Genomic DNA, 22,500 nt, shown 5'->3' with positions numbered 1-22,500 from the left:
ATTGCACCTAATTCCATGAAAAACCTTTCTGTGTCTGGAAGCCAAATCGTACAAGTAGCTCCAGCAGACGCCATTTTGTACACAAGAAAAAGCCCTTGCATTTTCGAGGGGCCTGGGCACGTAATGATACTTCCGTTGTGCAAAATCATTTCCGCTTCCTCATCATTTATATGGATCATCTCTTGGTTATATCGAACATCTTTTAGTTGTATCAAACATCCTTTAGTTGTATTGGGCACCTTTTATTTATATCGGGCATCTTTGCTTATAGATTTTTTGCACATAACATTCATGTATGCAACATAACATTGATATAAGCACATTCGATATTTTGTCCGTAAAGTAAAGGGCCTTGATACTCATCGATGGGTTTCCATATTTTCTTAACAATGGTGGTCCGCGCGCGCACGCCTTCGGGGTGCGCGGAGCTCCGCTAATATATCGAAAAAGGCATATTAACGTGACGTCATCACCACCATGGACGAAATCAGTGTTCGACACTAACTTTCTTACTGATTTGCCCTTTGGGCAACCAGTTTTGAATTTGTTTTTTTCGGCTGCTTCTTAAGACTTGTTGCCCATTAAAACTCAAAGAAAGCTTGTAAAAATGTCAATTTTGTGTAAAATGTGTGTAAAATGGGATTGGCAGACCAATGCGAATCCTGCTAGATGTGTCCATGGTGGGGAGAGTAGAAAGCACTCCCTAGTCCATGGACTACCCCAACGGACTACCCAAATGGACTACCCCAAAAATACTATTTCAAATGAGTACTCTGGTTCGTAAGCAGCGTCACAAATAGTGCTAAGCCTAAAGACCCATTTTAAACAGCGTTTGTAAACAGTATTTAAGTCTAAGCACCCATTTTAAAAAGGTTACCTTTCAATAATTGTTGTGATGGCCGATTACTTCATGTAAGTGAAGTGAGACCGGTGCAACAATTATTTAAAGCTAACCTTTTTAAAAATGGTGATTAGACTTTAATAATGTTGACCAACTTTCTTTAAAATGAATGTTTAGGCTTGGCACTAATTGTAACCATGGTTAATCGAGGGAATGGTTATGAAACCTTAAAACCTTTAAAAGGCGAGAGCAATGTTGTTGTAATCGACGTTGAATTGACGGTGAAAGTGCACACAATCTTTTGTTTTCGCTTCGCACGGGTTTGCAAATTAGTTTCGCATAATTTAATCGAAAGATATGATTGGCTATCTTCTTGAAAAAAGGTGTGGTTTGTGCACCGTCAAGGCCAAAAATACAGAAAAAAAACATGAAACAAAAAGACTTGTCGAGTTTCATAATCATCTCCACGCATTAACTATGTAACGCTGCTTACGACCAATAGTACTCATTTGAAATAGTATTTTTTGGGTAGTTCGTCGGGGTACTCCATGGACTAGGCAGTCAGTATTTTCTACGCTCTCGTCTAAGGTGTTCTAGTAGCCTTCACACTTTTGCTTTGACAAGCATATCTATATCCATAAGAGATCAAAGGAGATTCCCTGAATATCTGTCTGAGATTGGGCTCGTTTTCAATTAAATGCCATTTGTCCAATAGTATGTTCTTTAAGCTTTTGAAAGCTGGTTGAAGGTTGAATTTTCGTGTGCTCTTGTTCGATATCAAAGTATCGTAGTTTATTAGGCCGTGTGAAAACTGGATTCCATTGTAACAACCATTCCTTTTCGCGCGGAGAAACATAACGGCTCATTCCGATATTTTTTGAGGTTTGTACCAGTATCTTTTTAATAGAAAAATAAATGAGAGCAAAGAGATGAACCGTTGTTTATTTATTTTTTATCGTGTTTGCGGTGATTACATCATATTACTAGTCACTTACTTCATTGCAAATCAAATCGTCCCACAAAATATAAGTCGAACAAAAATTCAGATTGCCCGATCGGGCAAGTCTTAGAGCTGTTTTACTTGCCCACGGATACATTTTGCATGCCGGGGGTAATCGGACAATCGTTAGTATCGAACATTGCTGAGTTTTACAAAAGATCTCTATAATAGCCCTTGTCAGAATTGTCAGCGGTTTTTCCACATAAACGAAGTTAAGAGGTCATTCTGTATTGAATTGACCCTTAAGCCTCTTTTGCATGTAGTCTTAAAGAAAAGAAAATGTGCCTGCAGGCTCAACTCCAATGAGGTCTATTAGCCTCACTTCTCTATTGTTATTGGTATCTTTAGAGGTTGGTTGAAAACATCCTATAGGGACAAAGCCGATAATCAACAACAACGACTTCTACGAAAACGTCACTTCAAAATATACCTTTGCACTATCCAAAGTCTATCGCGATTTCTCCATCTCACTTACGTAGTAACATTGTTGGCAAGAATTCGTACGAGCGGTTTCAGAGTAAAAATAGAGAAATAAAAGGTTCACATTTGTATGCTCACGTTGTGGTCAAAGCCTCATGCAAATTACTTATTTCACGTCGTTGTTACGCCGAGTACCGCAAAATATGTACCAAAGTCCGTGCCGCAAGTTCATCACGGTTCTGCCTCTTCACTATTTACTACAGAGTCACGTGAGGTATCACTTACCACCAAAAATGCACTGTTTCCGCTATTCTTGTTGAGCAGAAAAATTTATTCTGATTTACTTTGGATTAAGATCGCGCATACGGGCTGGTCTTTCATATACCGGATCTGAAATAACAAGAGAAAATGAGAGGACAGAGAGGGAGGCTCAGGGCGTTGGCCGGGATATGTCATGTCCACGAAAGTTATTTTTAGACGAGCGGAAGTCTTTGTTCTAACGGAATTCTGTCTTCAGAGACGTCCGCATACAGTCTTGCCTCGCTCTCAGGTTCTTAGTGAAAAGAGAAAATGACGGCGTACGTGCAAGGCTGATGAATATTTATTTTCTTTCAAACATCGGACCGAGGTTGGCCTGCATGCGGACGTCTCGGAAGACTTACGCTCGTCTAAAAATAACTTTCGTGGACATGACATTTCCCAAGGGCTGGACCGGGAGCCTCCCTCTTTGTCCCATCATTTTCTCTTGGAAATAATTAGTGTCTATAAAACAAACGAACGAAGCAAACATAACAATACCTAGTTAGCAAGGCCTAATTGGAATGACAATGGTTCTTTTGTCCTCCGCCATTTAGTCCAGTATATGAAAGTCTACCCCAAGAGGCGATTTTGACACTGACACAGCACTGTTTTAGCAAAAAATAGCAAATGTCTGAGCTTTTTGTTTAGCTCACGTGCTGTTCGTGGTCGAACTTAAACAGCGAGGAAAACCCTCGGATTTATCGCCTGATAATTGAGAGGTCTCGCCCCAGATATGGATTCTCACCCATCTCTCTAAAAAGAGAGAACGTAAACAGAACTCAAAAAAGGGAAAACGTGGGAGCAAAGAATTATGAGGGCATTGAGTCCACCAATGTAAACTTGCTTATTTGGGACCAGCTCTAGACCAAAACACTTTCCAACGATGTAAGAAAATGCAAAAGGTGCAAACATCAATAATTAAGATAACCGTTAGTTGTTGTCCTTCAGTAGCATATTGATAGTAATGATTTCAAGTTCGAGTGACGCCTAACACTGCTGTGAAGTGGGTTCAAATCCCACCCTGGTCAGAGTCTTTCTCTGTCCTCGTGTGGGCCCAATTCCAATGCTAGGGTTGATCTCTGATGGAATAATTGGGTATAATAGCTTCACAGTAGTGCTAGGCCTTTCTCGAACTTAAAATCGATTACTATCAATGATTAAGAACATTATTCCACTAGTCTTAATCATCGAGACTCTGTTGAAAGCCGAGGAACACGTTGATCCCAGAGTGTTAGACATATCTGCTCTTGTAAAACAGGCCATTGATTCCTTTGCTTTATGGGCTAATGCCGACTGCGAGCTAAATCTGAGCCATTAGACGACTCGAAAATCTTAACCAAGATTACCAGCGTTGTGGTCAAGTACCGTTCCTGTTGTACACTACACTACACTACACTACACTACACTACACTACCCTTCTAATTGACCACTACCCAAGGAGCTTTTCAGGGCTCATAAAACGATAAACGAAACGACAGAACACAACAACAACAACTGTTAAGAATCACAACTGGCCGGAGGCAAACCAGTTGACTATTTACAAGTGTGGCCGAGAAGTTGAACCAGTGGCTGCCCGGAACAAATTCAAAGAGTGGTTAAAACGAGTGTTGCATTGAACCCGGGAACTCAGGATCTGAAGCCACGCGTCCTGACCACTGGGCCTCCTGTTTGGTGACGAGCTTTCAAAACAGTTAAACGAGATGGAAGAAGCTAATCGAGTAAGAAGGAAACTTGGAACCAGCAAAAAATCCCGACCATGCAGAAGTGGCTACAACGCTAATCAGTGCACGGGCACCATAAGCAAGGATTTTGGCTATAAAAGCAACGGCCGTTTCCACGCAAGGCTTTTAAGTAATTAACCTAGCCGAGGCCCGCCTCTCAAAAAAATCAAAAGGAAAAGGAAAAGGGCGAGGGAAGAGCACCAGGGCTCTGGAACAGCAATTAAGCTTGTCACCCCAGGCAGTGTAATGGCTTCAGTTGATTTGAGGGATGCCTACTATTCCATCCCCATTGCCAAAAAGAAAAAACCCTGAAATTTATGAAGCAATGCAAATTGTGTCAGTACAAGAGTTTGCCAAATGATCTTTCAAGTGTCCCCAGGATATTAACCAAACTCCTTAAACCCGTCTATTCAACTCTGCAAGCACTGTGCAGTTTGGTACTTGTCATCAGCATATATTGATGATTCTTAGCTGCAGGATAACACCTAAGCGGGTTGCGAGCAAAATCAGACTCTTTACCACAGTTGATTTTCTTTGCGACGACTAGGTTTTGTTGTACATGAAGATAACTCATACCAACAGCAGAACTTACCTTTCGGTGTTTCTTGATCAACTCAATAAACATGGAAGTCCAACTGACAAACACCAAAGCACAGAAACTTAAGCCTTTTGTGTCAGTCACCTAGAAGGTACAATCAGAGCACTTGCAAAACTAATTGGCGTTTTTGTTTCTAGTTTTTCTGCTGGGTAGGATGGGCCACTGTTTTGCAGATCATTAGAACTCCCACAAATGTCAAATACTTCAGACACATAAAAGGGACTAATCAGCCTGTACTGTTTTTGACAATTACCCTTCAATGGTGTGTGACACATATTTAGCCATTTGTCTCATCTCCCATGGCATTCCAGTAATTGTCCACCAATCAGATGCTTGCCTTCAAGGGTGGGGAGTTGTTCAGGGCAGATGTCTCCACTTTGGACTTTTCCAAAGTACTTTAATTTGATAAACAGATTATTACAGCTGAAACACTTTTTCCTTTAAGTGTGCTAAACGACACCTAAAGAATGTTTTGGATCTTGGGAAAATTTTACAGTATTTGTGCACAATAAAATTGTGCCTTTGAGATATAACATTTCATTGTTTTTTTCTTGTATTACTTGACATTATAGTTGCGTTATACCCAGATTTTGTCCATCAGATACTTTGAAGGCTCACGTGAATCCGCAGGGCTTGGTGACGAGGCAGAAGCAAATATTTAACGAAGCTTACCTGGAAGTTAATGATTGATTAGGATTCTGCTACGTTACCAGGAACAAGGAGTCACGTGCCCATCCCTTGAAGATACACCCACTGGCCTCATGATGGTGTTCATTTTTCTGATGGACACACTGATATGCTTTCAAGACTCAGCAGGTTTGGCGATAAGTGCTATCTCGCGGAACTCCTTGTTGACTCAGCAGAATCCCAATCAAGGTTCAACTTCCAGCTAAATGTCGTGTAATTTTTTCATCATTTTTCCTCGATCTTTTACCGGTGGTATTATCGTCTTGTGGCATTGTCGCTTGCGTCGCCATCGTTGCTAAAGCCTTGGTATGATTAACGCTGACGAAGCACCGAGTTTGCGTATGCTGCCGGCTCAACCTTGTGCTTGCGTCACAAGTGAGAACTGTGCGTCACAGGGAGTAGGGTCCTAAGAAACTTAAACAATCCCAACGGAAAACTGACGTTGTTCTTGTTTATATTATTTTCAGAACTCTGACAACTTTTTGTGGCTTTTACCTAGCCTTGCAACCTACTTGTGCTTCCTTTTTATCGTTATAAGATTTGCCGTGGTGATTTTCCGGGAAGGGCGAAAGAGGTGGTTCCACAGCAAAAATGATGTCGATGTAGGTAGTGAATTCACTATCGATTAATTCTCTTAATTGTGGATATGGGAGTAATGGTGATGATGACAATGATGTGTGTCTTAATGTTTATGACGATAATGATGAGGATTGACTGGGAGGATTGCGCAGTGTTTTGAGGGCATCCTCATATGTGATTCATGAATAGTGCTTCATTTTGCAAGGGGGCGTTCAATTAATCACATTTCCTTTCTTGCTTCCTTTCTTCCTCCTTCCCTCCCTCCCTCCCTCCCTCCCTCCCTTCCTTTCTTCCTTCTCTCCCCCCTTGCTTCCTTTCTTCGCCATCTTCCTTCCTCCCTCCCTCCCTCCCTTCCTTCCTTCCTCTCTCCCTCCCTCCCTCCCTTCCTTCCTTCTCTCCCCCCCCTTGCTTCCTTTCTTCGCCATCTTCGTCACTCCCTCGAGGATTGACTGGGGGGATTGCGCAGGGTTGACGGAGGAAGGGGAGTAAAAGATACCTACCGAGGGCCACAAGTTTATTAGTAACTCTAGTTCATTGGCACGTGTTGTCCTTGTAACTTAAGGAACTTTACCTTTATCCTTACTTTTTCCATTAGTCTGATTTTTCCAGGCTTTCCTTTCGTCAATATTAAAGTAGTGTTCAAAAACTGCAAAGATCTTAAATGCCCATATGTTTCTGATTCCGCAGTTCAAATTTATGTCGTCTCTAACACATGGTACAGTAATGATGTTGATGAAAAATGATAATAATTAATGTAAATCTTGTTTAGAGACATGGACAAGTCTGCGTTGAGACTAGTTTGGTAAGAGAGTCAGGGATTAAATACGTCAAGTTGGCACTAAATCCCGGGTCAAACATGTAAGCACTTGTGACAGTAGTAAATACAGCTGCAACGGTACATTCAGGGTCTCTTAAACCCTGTCTACCCGAGCAAGTTTTATGTGTCAAATGTACTTGCTGAAAAACTGGCGTGTTAGCGTTTATACATGTGACAAATAAAAGTTGTTGAATACGAAAAATGCCTTGTGTAGTCGCATAAAATGTGGCAAATTTCTGCTTCTTTAAAGCGCACCGGTGGCTCAGTTGGTTGAGCACCGGGCTGTCACGCGGGAGGTCGTGAGTTCAACTCCGGCCGGACCAACACTCAGGGTCTTTAAATAACTGAGGAGAAAGTGCTGCCTTTGTAATTACATCTGCAATTGGTTAGACTCTCTAGTTTCTCGGATAAGGACGATAAGCCGGAGGTCCCGTCTCACAACCCTTCAATGTTCATAATCATGTGGGACGTAAAAGAACCCGCACACTTGTCGTAAAGAGCAGGGCATGTAGTTCCCGGTGTGGTGGTCTGGTCTTTCTGGTCTGGATAGGGTAGGGTGGAGCACCTCACATAGGACCTTGAGTCCTGTCCGTGCTCCTTCCCTCTGGGCAGGTTTGCCCAGTAGAGGAGACAAACCAGATGTCTCGTAAAACAGCTAAAACGGCAACCAGGCAACCAAACAACCAGGCAACCAGGCAACCTCGCGTTGTTTCTGCTTTATCCCTGCTGTCTAAAGGCACTAAACTGTGAGTTGTCAACAATCATTTGTCGTGCCATCTATACGACCAAATAATTGTTTTTGCCCCGTACAATTGTCACATATTTGGCTGTTTTTACCGTGTTTATCTTAGAATCGAGAGAGAGGTCAAGTGGTACACGAAGGCCGTTCACTATATTTACAAAACCAGAGCAGGTACGTTTCATAAAATGTATTATTCTCGAAGAGTCTTAGTGGTGGTGGAGGTGTCTAAATGACCGGCAGTTAAAGGTTTTTCAAATGACCGTTATTAAGAGGTTAGCCCTTTGTAAAACTCGCCCCTAGAAAAAGCAAACAATTTGTTTCATTACTTAACTAATCAAATTAAGAGGAGGTGTATCACTCTCGCAGAATTTCAATTTGTTTCGGCTTTCTGTCGGAAAGAACATCGTAGTGAATACAAGACTTTTATAAAATCCAGGATTAAACTGGAGTAGAATACCTGACCGTGCGATCGCATTTTTTCACGCTGCATTGTGCTCGACCACTGTACTATGAAGTCATTTAAGTTCAATTCATATGCTAGGTTGGAACTTTTTATGAGTCAGTCTTTGCATGCAATTGCCTGAGACACTTTATTATCATTGCTACAGCTGATGATCTTTTGCTCAGAAATTTGTCTGTGCATTGACACCTAGGTTTTAGGAGTGGAGGGCATTTACTTGTTTACGGTTTTAGCTCCGAAATAGTACAATTCTGGGGACAGGAAATTTTTTTTTGGGCCACGGCTTTAGCTAAAACCGTTTCCCCAACAGATTTTTTCTCACGCCTTGCCCTATGTTTTGCTCTGCCTGTTCCCTTTCGAAAATCCGGTCAAACTTTAATGTTGGTGGCCGTCATTTCGCCATCAGATATGGCTTAAATACATACATCATATTTCTTTCGTAATGCGTGAGTGGGCGGAATTCTGCGCATCCTGCAATCTGATTGGCTCAGGGAGCTGGCGGAAATTTTCTATCTTGCCCGCCAGCCCGGGCGGAATCCTAACTCTGGTTGCATGAGCTTGTGTAGTGACGCGAATCCGTTTACATACAGAAGTAAGTGTTTCAAAACAGATTTTTATTCGACAATAGGCGTGGATCCATGCATGTCTCTTTTTGACCTCTGTACTTGTAGGCATGGAATCGAGGACGTTTTCTCTTTGGGTATACTTTGGGGTTGCACTACCTGGCCAATCTGCTTTCCCTTTTCCAGATCCAGCATATATACTGCTGACTTCAAACAAAAAGGCAAATGAAACAATAAAATTTTGATTACTGTTGGTAATACAACCCTATCCTCATGCAGTGCAGAGTTGGCAAGACTGGTCAACGATGCTCAACCAGTAAAATTTTTCCCGGATTATTTTTTACGTTTAGCTCACACTCTTGATATGTTTTACTATTTTTTAATTTTCAGTTCCAGTATAATATTCATTGACCGTTCTTGCTTCGTATTCATGCTACCTTAAATAGGAACTCCACTCGGAATCGAACCAACAAAACTCTTGGGTAAAATGCCTCTATACCACTACCTCGCTATACTAGAATATGATGATAACTTAAAAATCAATTTTACCTGTACTTTGTTTGTGCCCTGGAGGTGAAGCTTTCGAAAGTACTTCTAGTCGGATTATTTGCGCTGGAACTAGCACTTGTAGGGGGATTTTGACGTTCACTTTCTCTGGAAACTGAAGGCAAAGGTTGTACTTCCCTTTTGGCGAAGTAAATTGATCGATCTATCGATCGATCTAGCCACTATAATTTCATTCTCTATACGCGTGGAAGTCCTGTCTGCCATTTTTCACAGGCCATGTGACCAGATCTCGCCAAAATGACATCCCTACTGTGAGCCTCGCTTTCATTTAACTGTTAGTTACCAGACCTCCGACAAGACGACGTGAAAAGTAGAACAAGATGACCCGAGAAGGCAAGACGACATCTTGATGTCAATATACGAAAATACACGAGATAACAAGAAACACGACATTGCAAGTAGAAAAGACAACACCACAAAGAGACAAGACGACACAACAAGTAGACAAGATGACATGACAAATCGGCAAGACAACAGAACAAGTAGATGAGACGACACATCAAGTAGAAAAGACGACACAACAAGTAGACAAGGTGACATGACAAATCGGCAAGACGACATAACAGGTAGACAATACGAAATAGGAAATAAGACATCGCGTGATTTTTGATTTTCATACTCGACATCTTAGTTTTATATCCAACTTGAATTTGACATCGAAGTTTTGAGTTTGACATTGAAGTGGAAAATTCTGTATTTCAGATTCGACTTTTAAGTTTCAAATTCAACTTGCAACTTCACGCATAAATGACTTGACCTTCAATTTCGTATCCTTGGTAACGCTAACCACTGGTGTAATTGACTGAGGGCTCTTAAGGCTAGGAAATTTAGGAATGGCGGCTGAAGATTTGAGAAGACTGGCTGAGGTGGTACAGGAGACATTAACATTACTTTCCCTTTTATCCCTTCCGGCGAGATTGATTGAGTAGTTCTAAGACTAGATCATGTGGCTCGAACACTAGTGAACATGGGTAGCGGACTTCAGGAACTTGACGAAACTGTTCGGCTTTTGGGGGAGGGTACAACTTACTTATTGCTTGTTGGGTCATATCATTCGAGGTCAGGCCGTTACAGAGTGATTTCATTCCACAAAAAGTCCGATCCTTAGAAATAACGAGATAAAAAAATATTAAAATAGTCAAATAAACAATAATCGTTTATTCCACTCTCTTGCAATTAGAATAAAAACTGAATTAACAAGGGTTAATTGCAATCATTACTACTACTACTACTACTACTACTGCTACTGCTACTACTACTACTACTACTACTACTACTACTACTACTACTACTACTACTACTACTACTACTACTACTACTACTACTACTACTACTACTACTTCTTCTTCTACTACTACTACTACTACTGCTACTACTACTACTACTACTACTACTACTACTACTACTACTACTACTACTACTACTACTACTACTACTACTACTACATGCACTAATAATAATTTAAGACAAAAACTAGTTTAAAAAAATACCACAATTGTAGTCAGGCATGATAATAGCAATTGAAAAAAAAATCGTTGTCACTGACTAAAATACTTATAACCTTCTTCAGCGAAAAACGGCCTACGAATGTAAATGATTGCTTAAAAAGAGCCGCAGAAACGTCACTTGGGTTTGCCAATGGCCTTGTAAATGTCAGGAATGTAAATGTGTTCATCAATGATATTCAGTTCGCGAACCATTGAGAACAGCGGTGAATGATCTTGACGTCGTCAAGGTCAAATTCATGATTGTTTTGCATCCAATGTTGGGTTAATAAAGAATTCGTATATCCCGTGAAGATCTTGTGCTCTCTAGTCCTGGATCTTAGGGCCATTGATGTTTGACCGATATAGACTTTGTCACAGTATGTTGCCCACAAACCCGTAATAGCCGTTTGCTCTATTAAAAAAAAAAAAAAAAACCAAAACAAAACAAAAAACAAAAACAAAAAAAAAACCTGAAGACAAATTTAGTAAAGAGCTATCAAAAGGAGTGATCTATAAAATCAATTGTGAAGACTATGACAAAGTCTATATCGGTCATAGGTTTTACGGTTTAGGCTCCAACATAGGCAACAGCACCAGGAATTCCAATGGGTGTTCCCTACTATCCGCCACCTGTGTCATAAACTTCTTACATAAACCTTTTCGTCTATCTTATAGAGTCTTCATTAGTCAGCACCCGAGTTTGATCATATGAGCAGTCCGGGTAAATGATCTTAAAAGCCCTTTTCTAATTCATTCAATGCTATTATAGAGGTACTCAGGGATATTTTGGCAAACGGCATATTCAAGGATGGACCAAACAATACTCCAACAGACATTCAATAAATCTGGTGTGTTCACACCGCTCTTTTCAGAAGTTGTAAGGCATAGAGTCTCTTACATGCCTTGGTGACAAGGTAATGTATATGATGATTCCATTTGAACTCTTCGCTGATAACTACACCTAGTTTATACGAAGAAACGCGCTCAATTTGGCAATTGCTGCACATAATGATCTCATTACGATGTTTGAACGTTTCATAAGTTAACCAACATTTCTTTACATTTTTCTGGGTTACGTCTCATGCTATGATTAACACTGACAGTAAAGTACTAATTTTATGCATGTCCCTAACCTCTGGATTTAACAAGCTAGTTGAATTAATTGGGTAGACTTCATTCAAAAGAGCAAACTTGACGTTTCTTCGTGTGTAGCAGAACAACTTATCAACCGTTGCGGAAAGTTTAAATGACGTTCCCTTTCAGAAGGAAAAGAAAAAAGTTTTACCAGAGTACTTGTATACCGAAAGTTCGAATACAGTCCGGCAGCGAGGATGGACCTTGGTTTTAACTCGTTATGTCAACTAGGCGTGCATTGAGCAGGAACTTTTTTACAGTTTTCATTGGATAACAGTGTTTTCTTGTCTTTTTTTTAAGTGGAACGATCTGACTCTTTTGTTGAATGAACTGGGTATGCTGGAACGTCAACTACATCAGTGGTTACCGTTACCAAGGATACGAAATTGAGGTCAAGTCATTCATGCGTGAAGTTCAATTCAAAAGTTGCAAGTTGAATTTGAAACTTGAAAGTCGAATGTGAAATACAGAATTTTCCACTTCAAAGTCAAATTCAAAGATACGATGTCAAATTAAAGACTTCAATGTTGGATACAAAACTTCGTTGTCGGATATGAAAATCAAGATTCAAAAGTGAAACTAATTGGCTGTCAAATTCCGATGTTGAATTTTGGCAAGATGTAACTCCATACTGTTGGGGGAAATTCAAGTAAGGGTGAAATATCAAACCTAGGAAGTGCAACTACCATTTGTTTTGACTGAGGACGACAAACCTGTGTTGCTTGAATGGAATTGGCTGGAGGAACGTTTCCAGGTTTCCAAAGTGAATGCGGTGGATGGCCTAATCTCAAAGTATCGAGTCCTATTTGAAAAGGGTTATGGACATCTAAAACAGTTTAAGGCTTCCATTCATGTCCGCGAGGACGCACAACCTATCTTCCTAAAGGCACGGCCGGTTCCTTATGCCCTCAAGGACATAACATGGAACTTTGCGAGTGTGTGGTGATTACAAGATGACCGTTAATCAATGTGCTGGTGTTGACCAATACCCGTTACCGAATGTTGAAGATTTGTTTGCAACGTTATCTGGGGTAACATCTTTAGCGAGATTGATTTATCACATGCCTCTCAGCAAGTTGAGCTGGATGACGATTCCCAGAAGTACCTGACCTCATAAACTCCCAAGGGCTCATACCAGTATAAGCGTTTGCCATCTGGAGTTTCCAGTGCACCAGCAATGTAATCAGTGAATTTTGGAATCGATCAGCTTTTGCAGGGAGTGAAGTTCACGATATGACGGTTGGATGACATCCTAATCTCAGGACGTTCTCCGGAGGAACATTTTTAAATTTTAGAGGAGGTTTTTCGTCGCTTACAAAACCATGGCATCAGACTTATTCCTATCAAGTGCATTGGATGGACCAACTTGGCATTAGACCCCTGGCACATAAAATGGAGACAATTATGGAGGCCAACAGTCCGACCAATGTCATAGAACTGAATCCCCAAATTTTTTCCACCATTCTGCACCCTCTGCATGACCTTTTTCAAAACGACAGGCCTTGGAAGTGGACTGAGTTTCAAGATTCATCTTTGTTGTTTCATTATGACCTTAAGAAACCACTTCGCTTGGCCTGTTCTGCATCACTCTATGGTGCAGGGTCGGTTATCTCTCATGTGATGGAGGATGGTACAGAAAAGCTTGCTGCCTTTGCCTCTCCGACACTCACTACCAGTGCGCGTAATTATTTAAAGAATGAAAAATAGGGACTTTATACCGTGTTCGGAGTAAAGAATTTTCATTCATACCTTTAGGGCCGCAAGTTTACGTTGACCACGGATCACCAGCCATTGGTCACAATTTTTCGTCCCAAGACAGGTGTACCCCCGTTGTCAACGGCACCTATGCAAAGATGGTCCTTGATTTTGGAAGCTTACAAGTCTGAGACTGAATATCGTAAGTCATTCCTGTGAGTTTCACAACCAGTTTAAAGACCGTTGAACCTTTGGGCACAATGGTTGCACGTTATGGCATCCCAGAAGACTTAGTTTCTGACAATGGACCGCAACTTGCAGCTGAGGAGTTCACCAAATTCATGAGGCAGAATGGGGTCAAGTTCACCCACGTACCACCGTACCACCCTGCAACAAATGGGGCGGATAAATGCTCCGTACTGATGGCTAAAGTAGCTTTGACCAAGTGAGTCCTTGATGGGACAGCAAATACCCTTAGTCTTGAACACTGGCTCGCCGATTTTCTTATTCTGAATCGCAGCACACCGTCACTGTCATTGTCACAGGACAATTCCCAGCTAACCTTTTTTGAGAAGTCAAATAAGAAACTGTTCCACACTACTGAAGCCGAATCTGAACAGAGCAATGGACGGAAAACAGGTGAAACAGAAAGAGTACCATGATGAAGGGCGCGTCAAGTTTCGTGAGTTCAATTTTAATGAAGTTGTCCTGGTTCATAACTGGCGAAGTGGAATTAAAAACTGGATTCCGAGACGGAACAGGTCCTTGCACTTACCTTGTTCATCGTGGGAACCAAATTCATTTTGTCCATGTGGATCAATTAAAAGGAACGGGCTGCAACCCTTTTTTTGGTTCGGTGGCTGGCTGTAGAGAGAGAAGTCGCCTAGAGGAGTCGGTGGAGTCGCATGCAGCGGTGAAGTATTGTCTGGTATTCCCCGAGCGCACCAAGTCCTGGGAGTCGTGCTGTTGCAGGAAATACAGAAGAATAGCTAGTACCACAAGAGACACAGGAATCGGTATTGGGAGATGCTCTGCAGGGAACGAGCACCCCAGGTTCACCATTGTCACCACAGTCAGTACCATGGTACCCTCGCCGAGAAAGGAAAGCCCAAAGCAGACTTATCTGTGAAATTTAATTCACAATTAGATTTCGTGATGAGCACTGAACACTGCTTCCGTATGATCCAGACTTGTTGAGTTCCATTTTTTAATAGTGAATTTCCCATTTGTTCGGGAGCAGTGTAATATACTAGGTTCCGGGCCTCTTCTATTGGAGTCTGTGCATCGACACCTAGGTTATAGAAATGGAGGGCTTTTAGCTGTTTACAGTTTCAGCTCCGAAATAGTACAAAATATATGTGGCTGTTATGAATACCTTCTCGGAGGCGCGGTGGCCTCATGGTTAGTGCGCTCGACTCCAGATCGAGTGGTCCGGGTTCGGAGCCTGGCCGGGGACATTGCGTACCGGCGTAATGCCGGGGGTAACCCTGCGATGGACTAGCATCCAATCTAGGGGGGAGTATAAATACACCTTGTCGCTTCATGCTATGGGAACCGGAGATAAGCGCCGGCCTGATGGGCCTTCTAGGCTCGTAAGCAGTGACTATGAATACCTTCTATCACCGATCTGTGTTTGTTTCTTTTATATTTAAGATTTTGAATTCTCCACCCAACTAATTTCAACTGTGATGGTTGCAATGATTGTTGTCGTTCAGGTGTGTAATCGAGTTAAAGGAGAAGTTCACTCCAAATGACAATCCCTTTTTTATCGATAAATAGAAAGTTCATGAGGAGAACAGCTTTTAACCAAAATCTCAATCTTGAAATAGCTTTCTAACCTTGTAAAATCCACACATGCATGCCGCCATCTTGGATTATACGTGATGTCATCGAGCTCAACCTGAATTTTGCAGGAAGCTTGAAGACACAAAGCTGTTGAGATCCCTCTTCGTATTCTAGTCATGTCTTTTTGTTCAGCAACATAAATTGCTCAAATAAGTCACACGGACGAAACACCGTTCATGTTGTTCACATTTCAGAAAGGTAGGATCAGCTGAGCTCAATGTCGTCACTTATAATCCAAGATGGCGGCCTGCATGTGTATATTCTTAACAAAGATTTCACAAGATTAGAAAGCTATTTCACGATTGAAATTTTGGTTAAAAGCTGTTCTCCTCATGAACTTTCTATTAATCGATAAAAAAGGATTTCATTTTAGAGTGAACTCTTCTGTAAGAGTGCAGCAGTATCGACAGTGATGATAGCCCTGTTCTGGGACTTCCTCTTACCCCATCCTGAAAATGGGCCTGAAACCCAAGCGGGAAAAGAGAGAGAACTGTATTACTTGCAGGCGCATGCTCGGAATGACGTCACTTTCCCCCCAAAACGGGGGAAAAACGTATTAATTTTGGAAAAAGATTTTTTAATTAAACATAGTTTATTCGGAGTGCTTTTATACTGGAAACATGGCGTAAAATGTGAAAGAGAATTATGATGCCAAGTTTCTTGAGAAAATAGATTTCGCGTTTAAGGAATGCTTCTTTAACTTTGTGGCTAAGGCGGAAGAACTGCAAGCTATTAATGCAGTCGTTACCAGTAATGATGTTTTTTTTGTTAAAGCAGCAAGGGGATTTGGCAAGTCTGCTTGCCAACTGTTGTTTATGCTTGCCACTGTTGTTAATTCATAAACATATTTGTGATTTTCTTTAATCCGAGTCCGACGTTAACTGTAAATCTACTCTTCTTATCGTGAGTCCCTTAAAAGCACTTATGGAAGATCAGATGGATGACATACGAAAGTATGGAATTTCGTGCCTGAAACTTTATAGTGAACTCCCAACTGAACAGTTGCATAATATTGGCGCAGAAAAATATCAAACGCCAGGAAATTTTACTCTGTCTAACGCCAGACGAAATTTATTCGTCAGCTGGGGGCTTCTTAGGGCGTTTGAGGTGTTAATGCATTAAGCAGCCGAGATACTATGTTCCCGCCATTAATTAAGCTACCTTGTGGTTTTTCTCCTTCTATCTTGTTTAGTTTTTTTGCTTACTTTTACTTTCACTTTACTTTTAATTTTAATTTTACTTTACTTTTTTACTACACATTGTATTTCGCCTAAGGCCATGTCCACACGTATCCGGAATTTTTTTTTTCCCGCAAATATCGTTTTGCGGATACGAAAATTTACGCGTCCGCACGCAGCGTATTCGAATCGTTTACAGCCATCCACACGTATCCGATTGTATCCGGAAATTTTCTGATTTGCTCTAGTGCCCAGTTCTTTTGTCGGAGAGAATCCTGAAATGAGCATGCGCACAATTGCGATTTGGGGTCATTTCTTCCGCGCCATAGCTACTGCAAGGTATAACCAGTCGAAGCTTGTAGTTTATCACTCGAAAAAATGTCTAAATCTTCTGAAAAGTCAAGAAAAAGTATGCTGATAGATATAAATGGACCGATGATCATCAAAACATCATCTCAAAACATCCTGTCGATCTCTAAAGTATTGGTTGTGTAAATTTATCACAGCTGCATTTATCTGAACGCATGATATCAAACTAGAAATCAGAGCAATTAACAAAGAAGACGCAACGTTGCTGTACGCCATGTTTGTTTAATGCTCGCTGCGAAGACTGGATCCAAGAGAATGACGTAAGCGTATTCGCAAATTTCCGGATACGACCGTCCACGCGTATTCGTATTCGTATCGGATAAAAAAATTTCCACTGTGGAGAGCGTTTTCAAAAATTTCCGGATACGGCCGGAAAATACGCTGGATACGTATGGACGCAAGCCGTATTCGTAAACAAAATTGGCGTTTTCACAAATTTCCGGATACGTGTGGACGGGGCCTTAATCACACGGCGGTCATGTTGAGTCCCGAGGGATTAAAAACTTTTGTTTTTGCGCACCAAAACTCATTCCTTAACATTTCAACTCGAGGCTCGGATACGAAATCTCTCGTCTATGGCTAATATGGAGACCGCGAGAATAAGGTCCATAGATGATAAAAATTAGGCAATAAGGGCTTGAAAATTTAAAGAGTCGTTGCAAAACCTCTTTTTACTCATTTCTTTCTCAGGTTTCAATTGCCAGTTTTATTGCGTTTCAATACCTAGCTGAAAATTTGAGATCTGTGTGTTCAAGTGCCATTTGTGAAGATCTTTTCCGTATATTTTATGGTAAGAAAAAGCCTTGGCCACCGGTTGGAGTGGTTACATTTAATATCAAGTGCAGAAAATCGTCCAGTCACGAGCAATAGGAAATAGTGTTGTTTTTACTATTAATGTTTCTATCAGCTATTAAGAATTTTTATACATGTTTCAGCAGTCTTGTTTGTATAGGCTTTTTACTTTTGTATCAGATTTTGAACGTCATTTTCTTATATTAAAATAGGAAAACTTCTCTCGGACTATTTTATTGCGAGTATGCCGCTCCTTGTCGTACCAACCTAGTTGCCATAGCAACTTCATTGGGACTCTGTGGAGTACACTTTGGTGTTCTCGTCCAATGAGAATCGGGTATTTTTTTAACCATGTTATAAAGCACTTAGTGCCCGTTGCATGTATTTGATTTGCCGCAATGTGATTCACTAACATCGAGAAAACTGTTACTGTCACTGTTCATATATTTAAAAGAGCATTTTGAAATGCACCCATGCACGGTTAGGTTATTAAAAACTATGCGGATGATATGATATCAGGTTTTGTGCTTTAACAATTCCAGCCTCCTTTCATTATTTTTAGGTAGTCTACTGGCAGGAATTGTCCTCTCCGCAGTGATCTCAGTTCTGTCGCTGTTGCATTTTATGAAGTGCCATCGGTAAGTCATCAGCAATGTCATGCCATCAATGCAATGCCATCAATGCAATGCTATCGGTAAGTCATCAGCAATGGTTGTGTGGTTTCTTACCACACAACCCTACATATTTAATGAGCAAAAACATTTATATCTTTGCACGGCCTTTTTAGTAAAAGAAATCGAAGGATCTCCTTCCATGACTAGAAATGCATTGGTCCGGATGATGGTTTCACGGATAGGCGAAAATAACACGATGTCCACTAATTCCAAATTGTATGAAAGTATCGTGTGATTTTTCGTTAACCGTAAACTTCACAAATACTCTTGATCGCCTATCGAGAAAGGATTAAAATAGACAAAAACTGAGTTCACTTATGAAAAACTTTTATTCACCTGAAAAAAAAAGTCTCATCTAGGTTTGACTGTAACTTCTCGTTTTTGTAAAAAAAAATCAGCTTTTTTTGTTTTCAACTTACCCCTTTTGGTCTCGTGCGCGTGTTTGGCATAGCAACTTCATTGTGACTCAAAAGAGTACTGTCAATTTATTGTCGAGTTTATTCTAAACGTATTAACAAAATTTAATTTCGCCATCATTGCTCGACCCTCCTCATACTGTCTCATTTCTACTGAAATTCTAACTCTCTGACCCGACATTTTCTTTATAGACAAAAAAAAAAAACAACAATATATGGGCGAAAATATCGACTTAAAGAGTGTAGTGTATCATGATAAATATAATAGACTGCATAACCTTTACCTCACGCAAATACTGCACGAAAAAATGGATTTACACCAAATTTGGACAGCGCAAATATAATGCCAACATTATTTACTCTCGAGTAAACCTGTAGCAAACATGGTAAATGCCACATTTGCTACTATATTCACACTGTTGTGCAAATATGGTAGCAAATGTGGCATTTACCATGTTTGCTACAGGTTTGCTTTAGAGTAAATATATGTTTGCATTATATTTGCGCTGTGCAAATTTGGTGTAAATCCGTTTTTTTCGTCTAAAGATCATCACAGAAGACCGCTTCCGCGAACATCTCCATCTTTTCATTGGAACTTGTGACACAGCTGCATATAGAAAGCAACAAAACCGCAAACCAAGAAGGCAAAAGAAGTAACGTACGATTATCATCTGCTAAGCCACTTCATCCAAAAAAAAAAAAAATTGAGCGAAAAAAATCTACAATAAAATCTCATCTTTTAATTCAGCACTCTTATCCCCATGCAATCAAGAAACTATCCTCGTTCTACTAATGTGCTTTTTTTTTTCTTTTCAAGTTACCATGTTCCCACTATTAGCGTTGCTCCACCTTATGATTGAAAGTTCCGAGTTTCAAGAAATAAAAAGTCTGTGACAACAAAGTTTCCAAAATACCAACTATCCTCGGATTCGCTCTAACAAAGGGCTAACACTTGAAGCGTCAGCCAGTTACAATCTTCCCCACGGTGATCAATTTTTTTTTTACAACTCGTTTCCAAAGTCGGATGTTTCCCAATAAATGAAAGCCGGAGCAAGTTCTTAGAGGTCCTACTTGCAGAATACTGCAGCTTCTTTAGAACCTCACGGTTGAGATGTTGTACGTTTCCATGTGGATCTAACGCCATTTACTCCCCTCCCCCTCCCCTGCTTCAGTTTGCTTCAGTGCTGCCCTCGATTACTTTATACCAAAACAGGGGGTAGCGTTAAAGGCGCGTTCTGATTTGCTACTCGTGCGGGATTTGCAACCGAAGAAAATGGAATAAATGATATAAAACCATCTTTTTGTGCTATATCATCTCATTGTTATATATATATATAATATATATATAACTTTACAAGTTCATCCCTACAAGCCTGTTTTTCCTGATGAGTGGGCGAAAATCCCCTGATGAGTGGGCGACCACGAAACAGGCTTGTAGGGATGAACTTGTAGTTTATTTGTCTTTTTATTCCATATATACTACGCTCTACTTCTATGTATTGAGCAATTTTTTTCCGAAAATCAAGTTTCACACATGATGAGGCCCAGAAGGCCGAAACAGTACTGTCTGCAGTTATATATATATATATATATATATGTATATATATATATATATATATATATATATATATATATAAATACATATATACAGATAACGTTTAGAAGAAAGACAACTTCACAGCGTAGCGACTTCAAGTTTCATGTTTGGACAATCATCAGGCTACAGATCTTACATTTGCATTCTAACTCATTTAAAGACCATTCTAATACTCTAGGGGAGCGTGCTATTTTAAGTTCGACAAAAGGTATTTGTTCTTGTGTCTGCATTTAGAAATTAACTCGTTTCTTTTGTTCAGTAGGTGGCGCGTATCTGCTTTTATTATGTACAACTTTTCTGTAAGGCACAGGTCGCATCTCTTTGATCCACATTTGTATGGTGAGGCGAAAGACTCTATTGCCCAGCGTAGCGTGTAATTGATGTTATTGTCCTTTAGACTCCAGATGTGCCTCGATAACTCCGTCTCACTGCAGTACTTTTTATGCCTGAAGGATTTAGTGTGATTGTTGTATCGGGTTTTAAATTCTCCCTCTGACGCTCCGTAGTAGATCTTGGTGTTGTTATCGCTTGTCACTTCGGCTCTATAGACAATAGACGATGATAGACATTTGCCGTCTAAGGGGCATGATTGCTTGTTTCTGCAATTGCATAGCCGCGCTTCGTTGGGTGTTTTCGTGGCGTTTAATACTTTTGCATTTTGTTGCCTGATAATGCCTGTCATGTTGGTTGTGCAGCAGTAGCTAAGCTTGATTGTGTTCGTGTTTAGAATTTTGTGAAGCTTGTGGCCTTTGTGGAAGTGTTTCTTGATCAGGTAGATGAATTTTTTTCCGATGTTGGTCTTGACTTGCAGGTTGTATGGTGGATTGAACCAGAGGATATTGCGTTGACGGTTCCTTTTCCGTTTGCTGTTTTGCTTGGCGGGCTCGTACTTGAAGGTTGCGTTGTGCCCGTTTTCCTTAAACGCTAATTCGTAGACATCTTTGGCTTTGTCGAATTCGTCTTTGTCGCAAGACAGGTCAGATATTCTTTTGTTGACCATTATTGGCAGCTCTTTGATGATGGCGGGTGGATGATTCGACCGTGCATTGATGTATGATAGTTTGTTGTTGGGTTTTCTGTAGGGGTAGTACTTTTCTCTCTGCAAATCCAGCGTTACGTCCAGAAAGTCGGTGGAAAATAGGTTCGTTTCGATTGTGATTGAAAGGTTTTCTTCTTTGAAGAGAGCGGTTATGCGCTTTCTCAAGCGATCTAGGGTGGGTCCGCTGATGTTGCTAACTACAGCGAGGCCATCGTTTCTGTATAGGCCTATGGACGCTTTGTTGACAAGGGCGGATAGTTTACTTAGGAGGTAAAGCCCTACTAATTCACAGACCTCGGCACCATCGAAGCAACCCATTGTGACATCGAACAGCGAGTTTGGCCCTTTCTTTACCCATGTGTCACTGCTGTCAAACAAGAGAGATTTTCTTGAATTCTTGATGACGGCTAGGGCCCTGTTTGGGATGGAGGTTATTGAGCTGGCGTAGGCAATGGCTTTATCTAAGAGATTCTCTGATATAGATGGGTAGAATTCCACAATGTCAAATTTGATGAACCGTGAATGGCTTTTGTTGGGAATCGCTTTGAACCAATTTATTACAGTTGAGGTGTTCTTCCATTGGTTTAGGTTGGTCGCGGAGATGACAGCTTTGTTTATGGTGTCAAGGTACTGCTTGGCGACTTTTCCCATTTCCGGTTTCGATGGGTTTATCAACCGACAGGGAGTTTTGGATTTGAAATTCTCCTTGTGATCTTTTAGCGTGATGAACGCGGGTCGGTTTGCATAGTGTTCTATCTTGTTATCGAGGCCCAACGGTTCGGCTAATACCTTTGGTTCTTTGTCGATTTTTCGCTTGATCGAAGGGTCTGATTTCTCGTATGACTTTGTGATATTTTCGTGAAGTAGCTTCGTGTATTGGCTGCTGGGCATTTCGTATATGTTTGATGTTTTGTCGGCAAATACAAACATGTTGCCAGAAGACTGGATCTTTCTCACGTCGGCTTTTAATTTCCTTTGG

General features: G+C 40.8%; 1 protein-coding gene across 3 annotated transcripts in view; it reads left to right on the top strand.

Moving 5' to 3' along the window:
• LOC138004102 (stimulated by retinoic acid gene 6 protein-like) overlaps positions 1 to 22,500 on the top strand; it is a 91,169-nt gene that overhangs the window by 28,523 nt on the left and 40,146 nt on the right. For 2 of the 3 annotated variants that reach the window (XM_068850514.1, XM_068850513.1), the window contains exons 7-12: positions 6,035 to 6,169; positions 6,916 to 7,004; positions 7,815 to 7,876; positions 15,265 to 15,326; positions 17,694 to 17,793; positions 18,358 to 18,433. In XM_068850514.1, the coding sequence (XP_068706615.1) occupies positions 6,035 to 6,169; positions 6,916 to 7,004; positions 7,815 to 7,876; positions 15,265 to 15,326; positions 17,694 to 17,793; positions 18,358 to 18,433 (524 nt within the window). The remainder of the gene's footprint in view (positions 1 to 6,034; positions 6,170 to 6,915; positions 7,005 to 7,814; positions 7,877 to 15,264; positions 15,327 to 17,693; positions 17,794 to 18,357; positions 18,434 to 22,500) is intronic. The other variant, XM_068850515.1, reaches the window with a different exon arrangement.

Source organism: Montipora foliosa, chromosome 5 (genome assembly GCF_036669935.1).
Source record: "Montipora foliosa isolate CH-2021 chromosome 5, ASM3666993v2, whole genome shotgun sequence".
Classification (NCBI taxonomy): domain Eukaryota; kingdom Metazoa; phylum Cnidaria; class Anthozoa; order Scleractinia; family Acroporidae; genus Montipora; species Montipora foliosa.
This window is presented reverse-complemented; position numbering and strand designations above follow the sequence as displayed.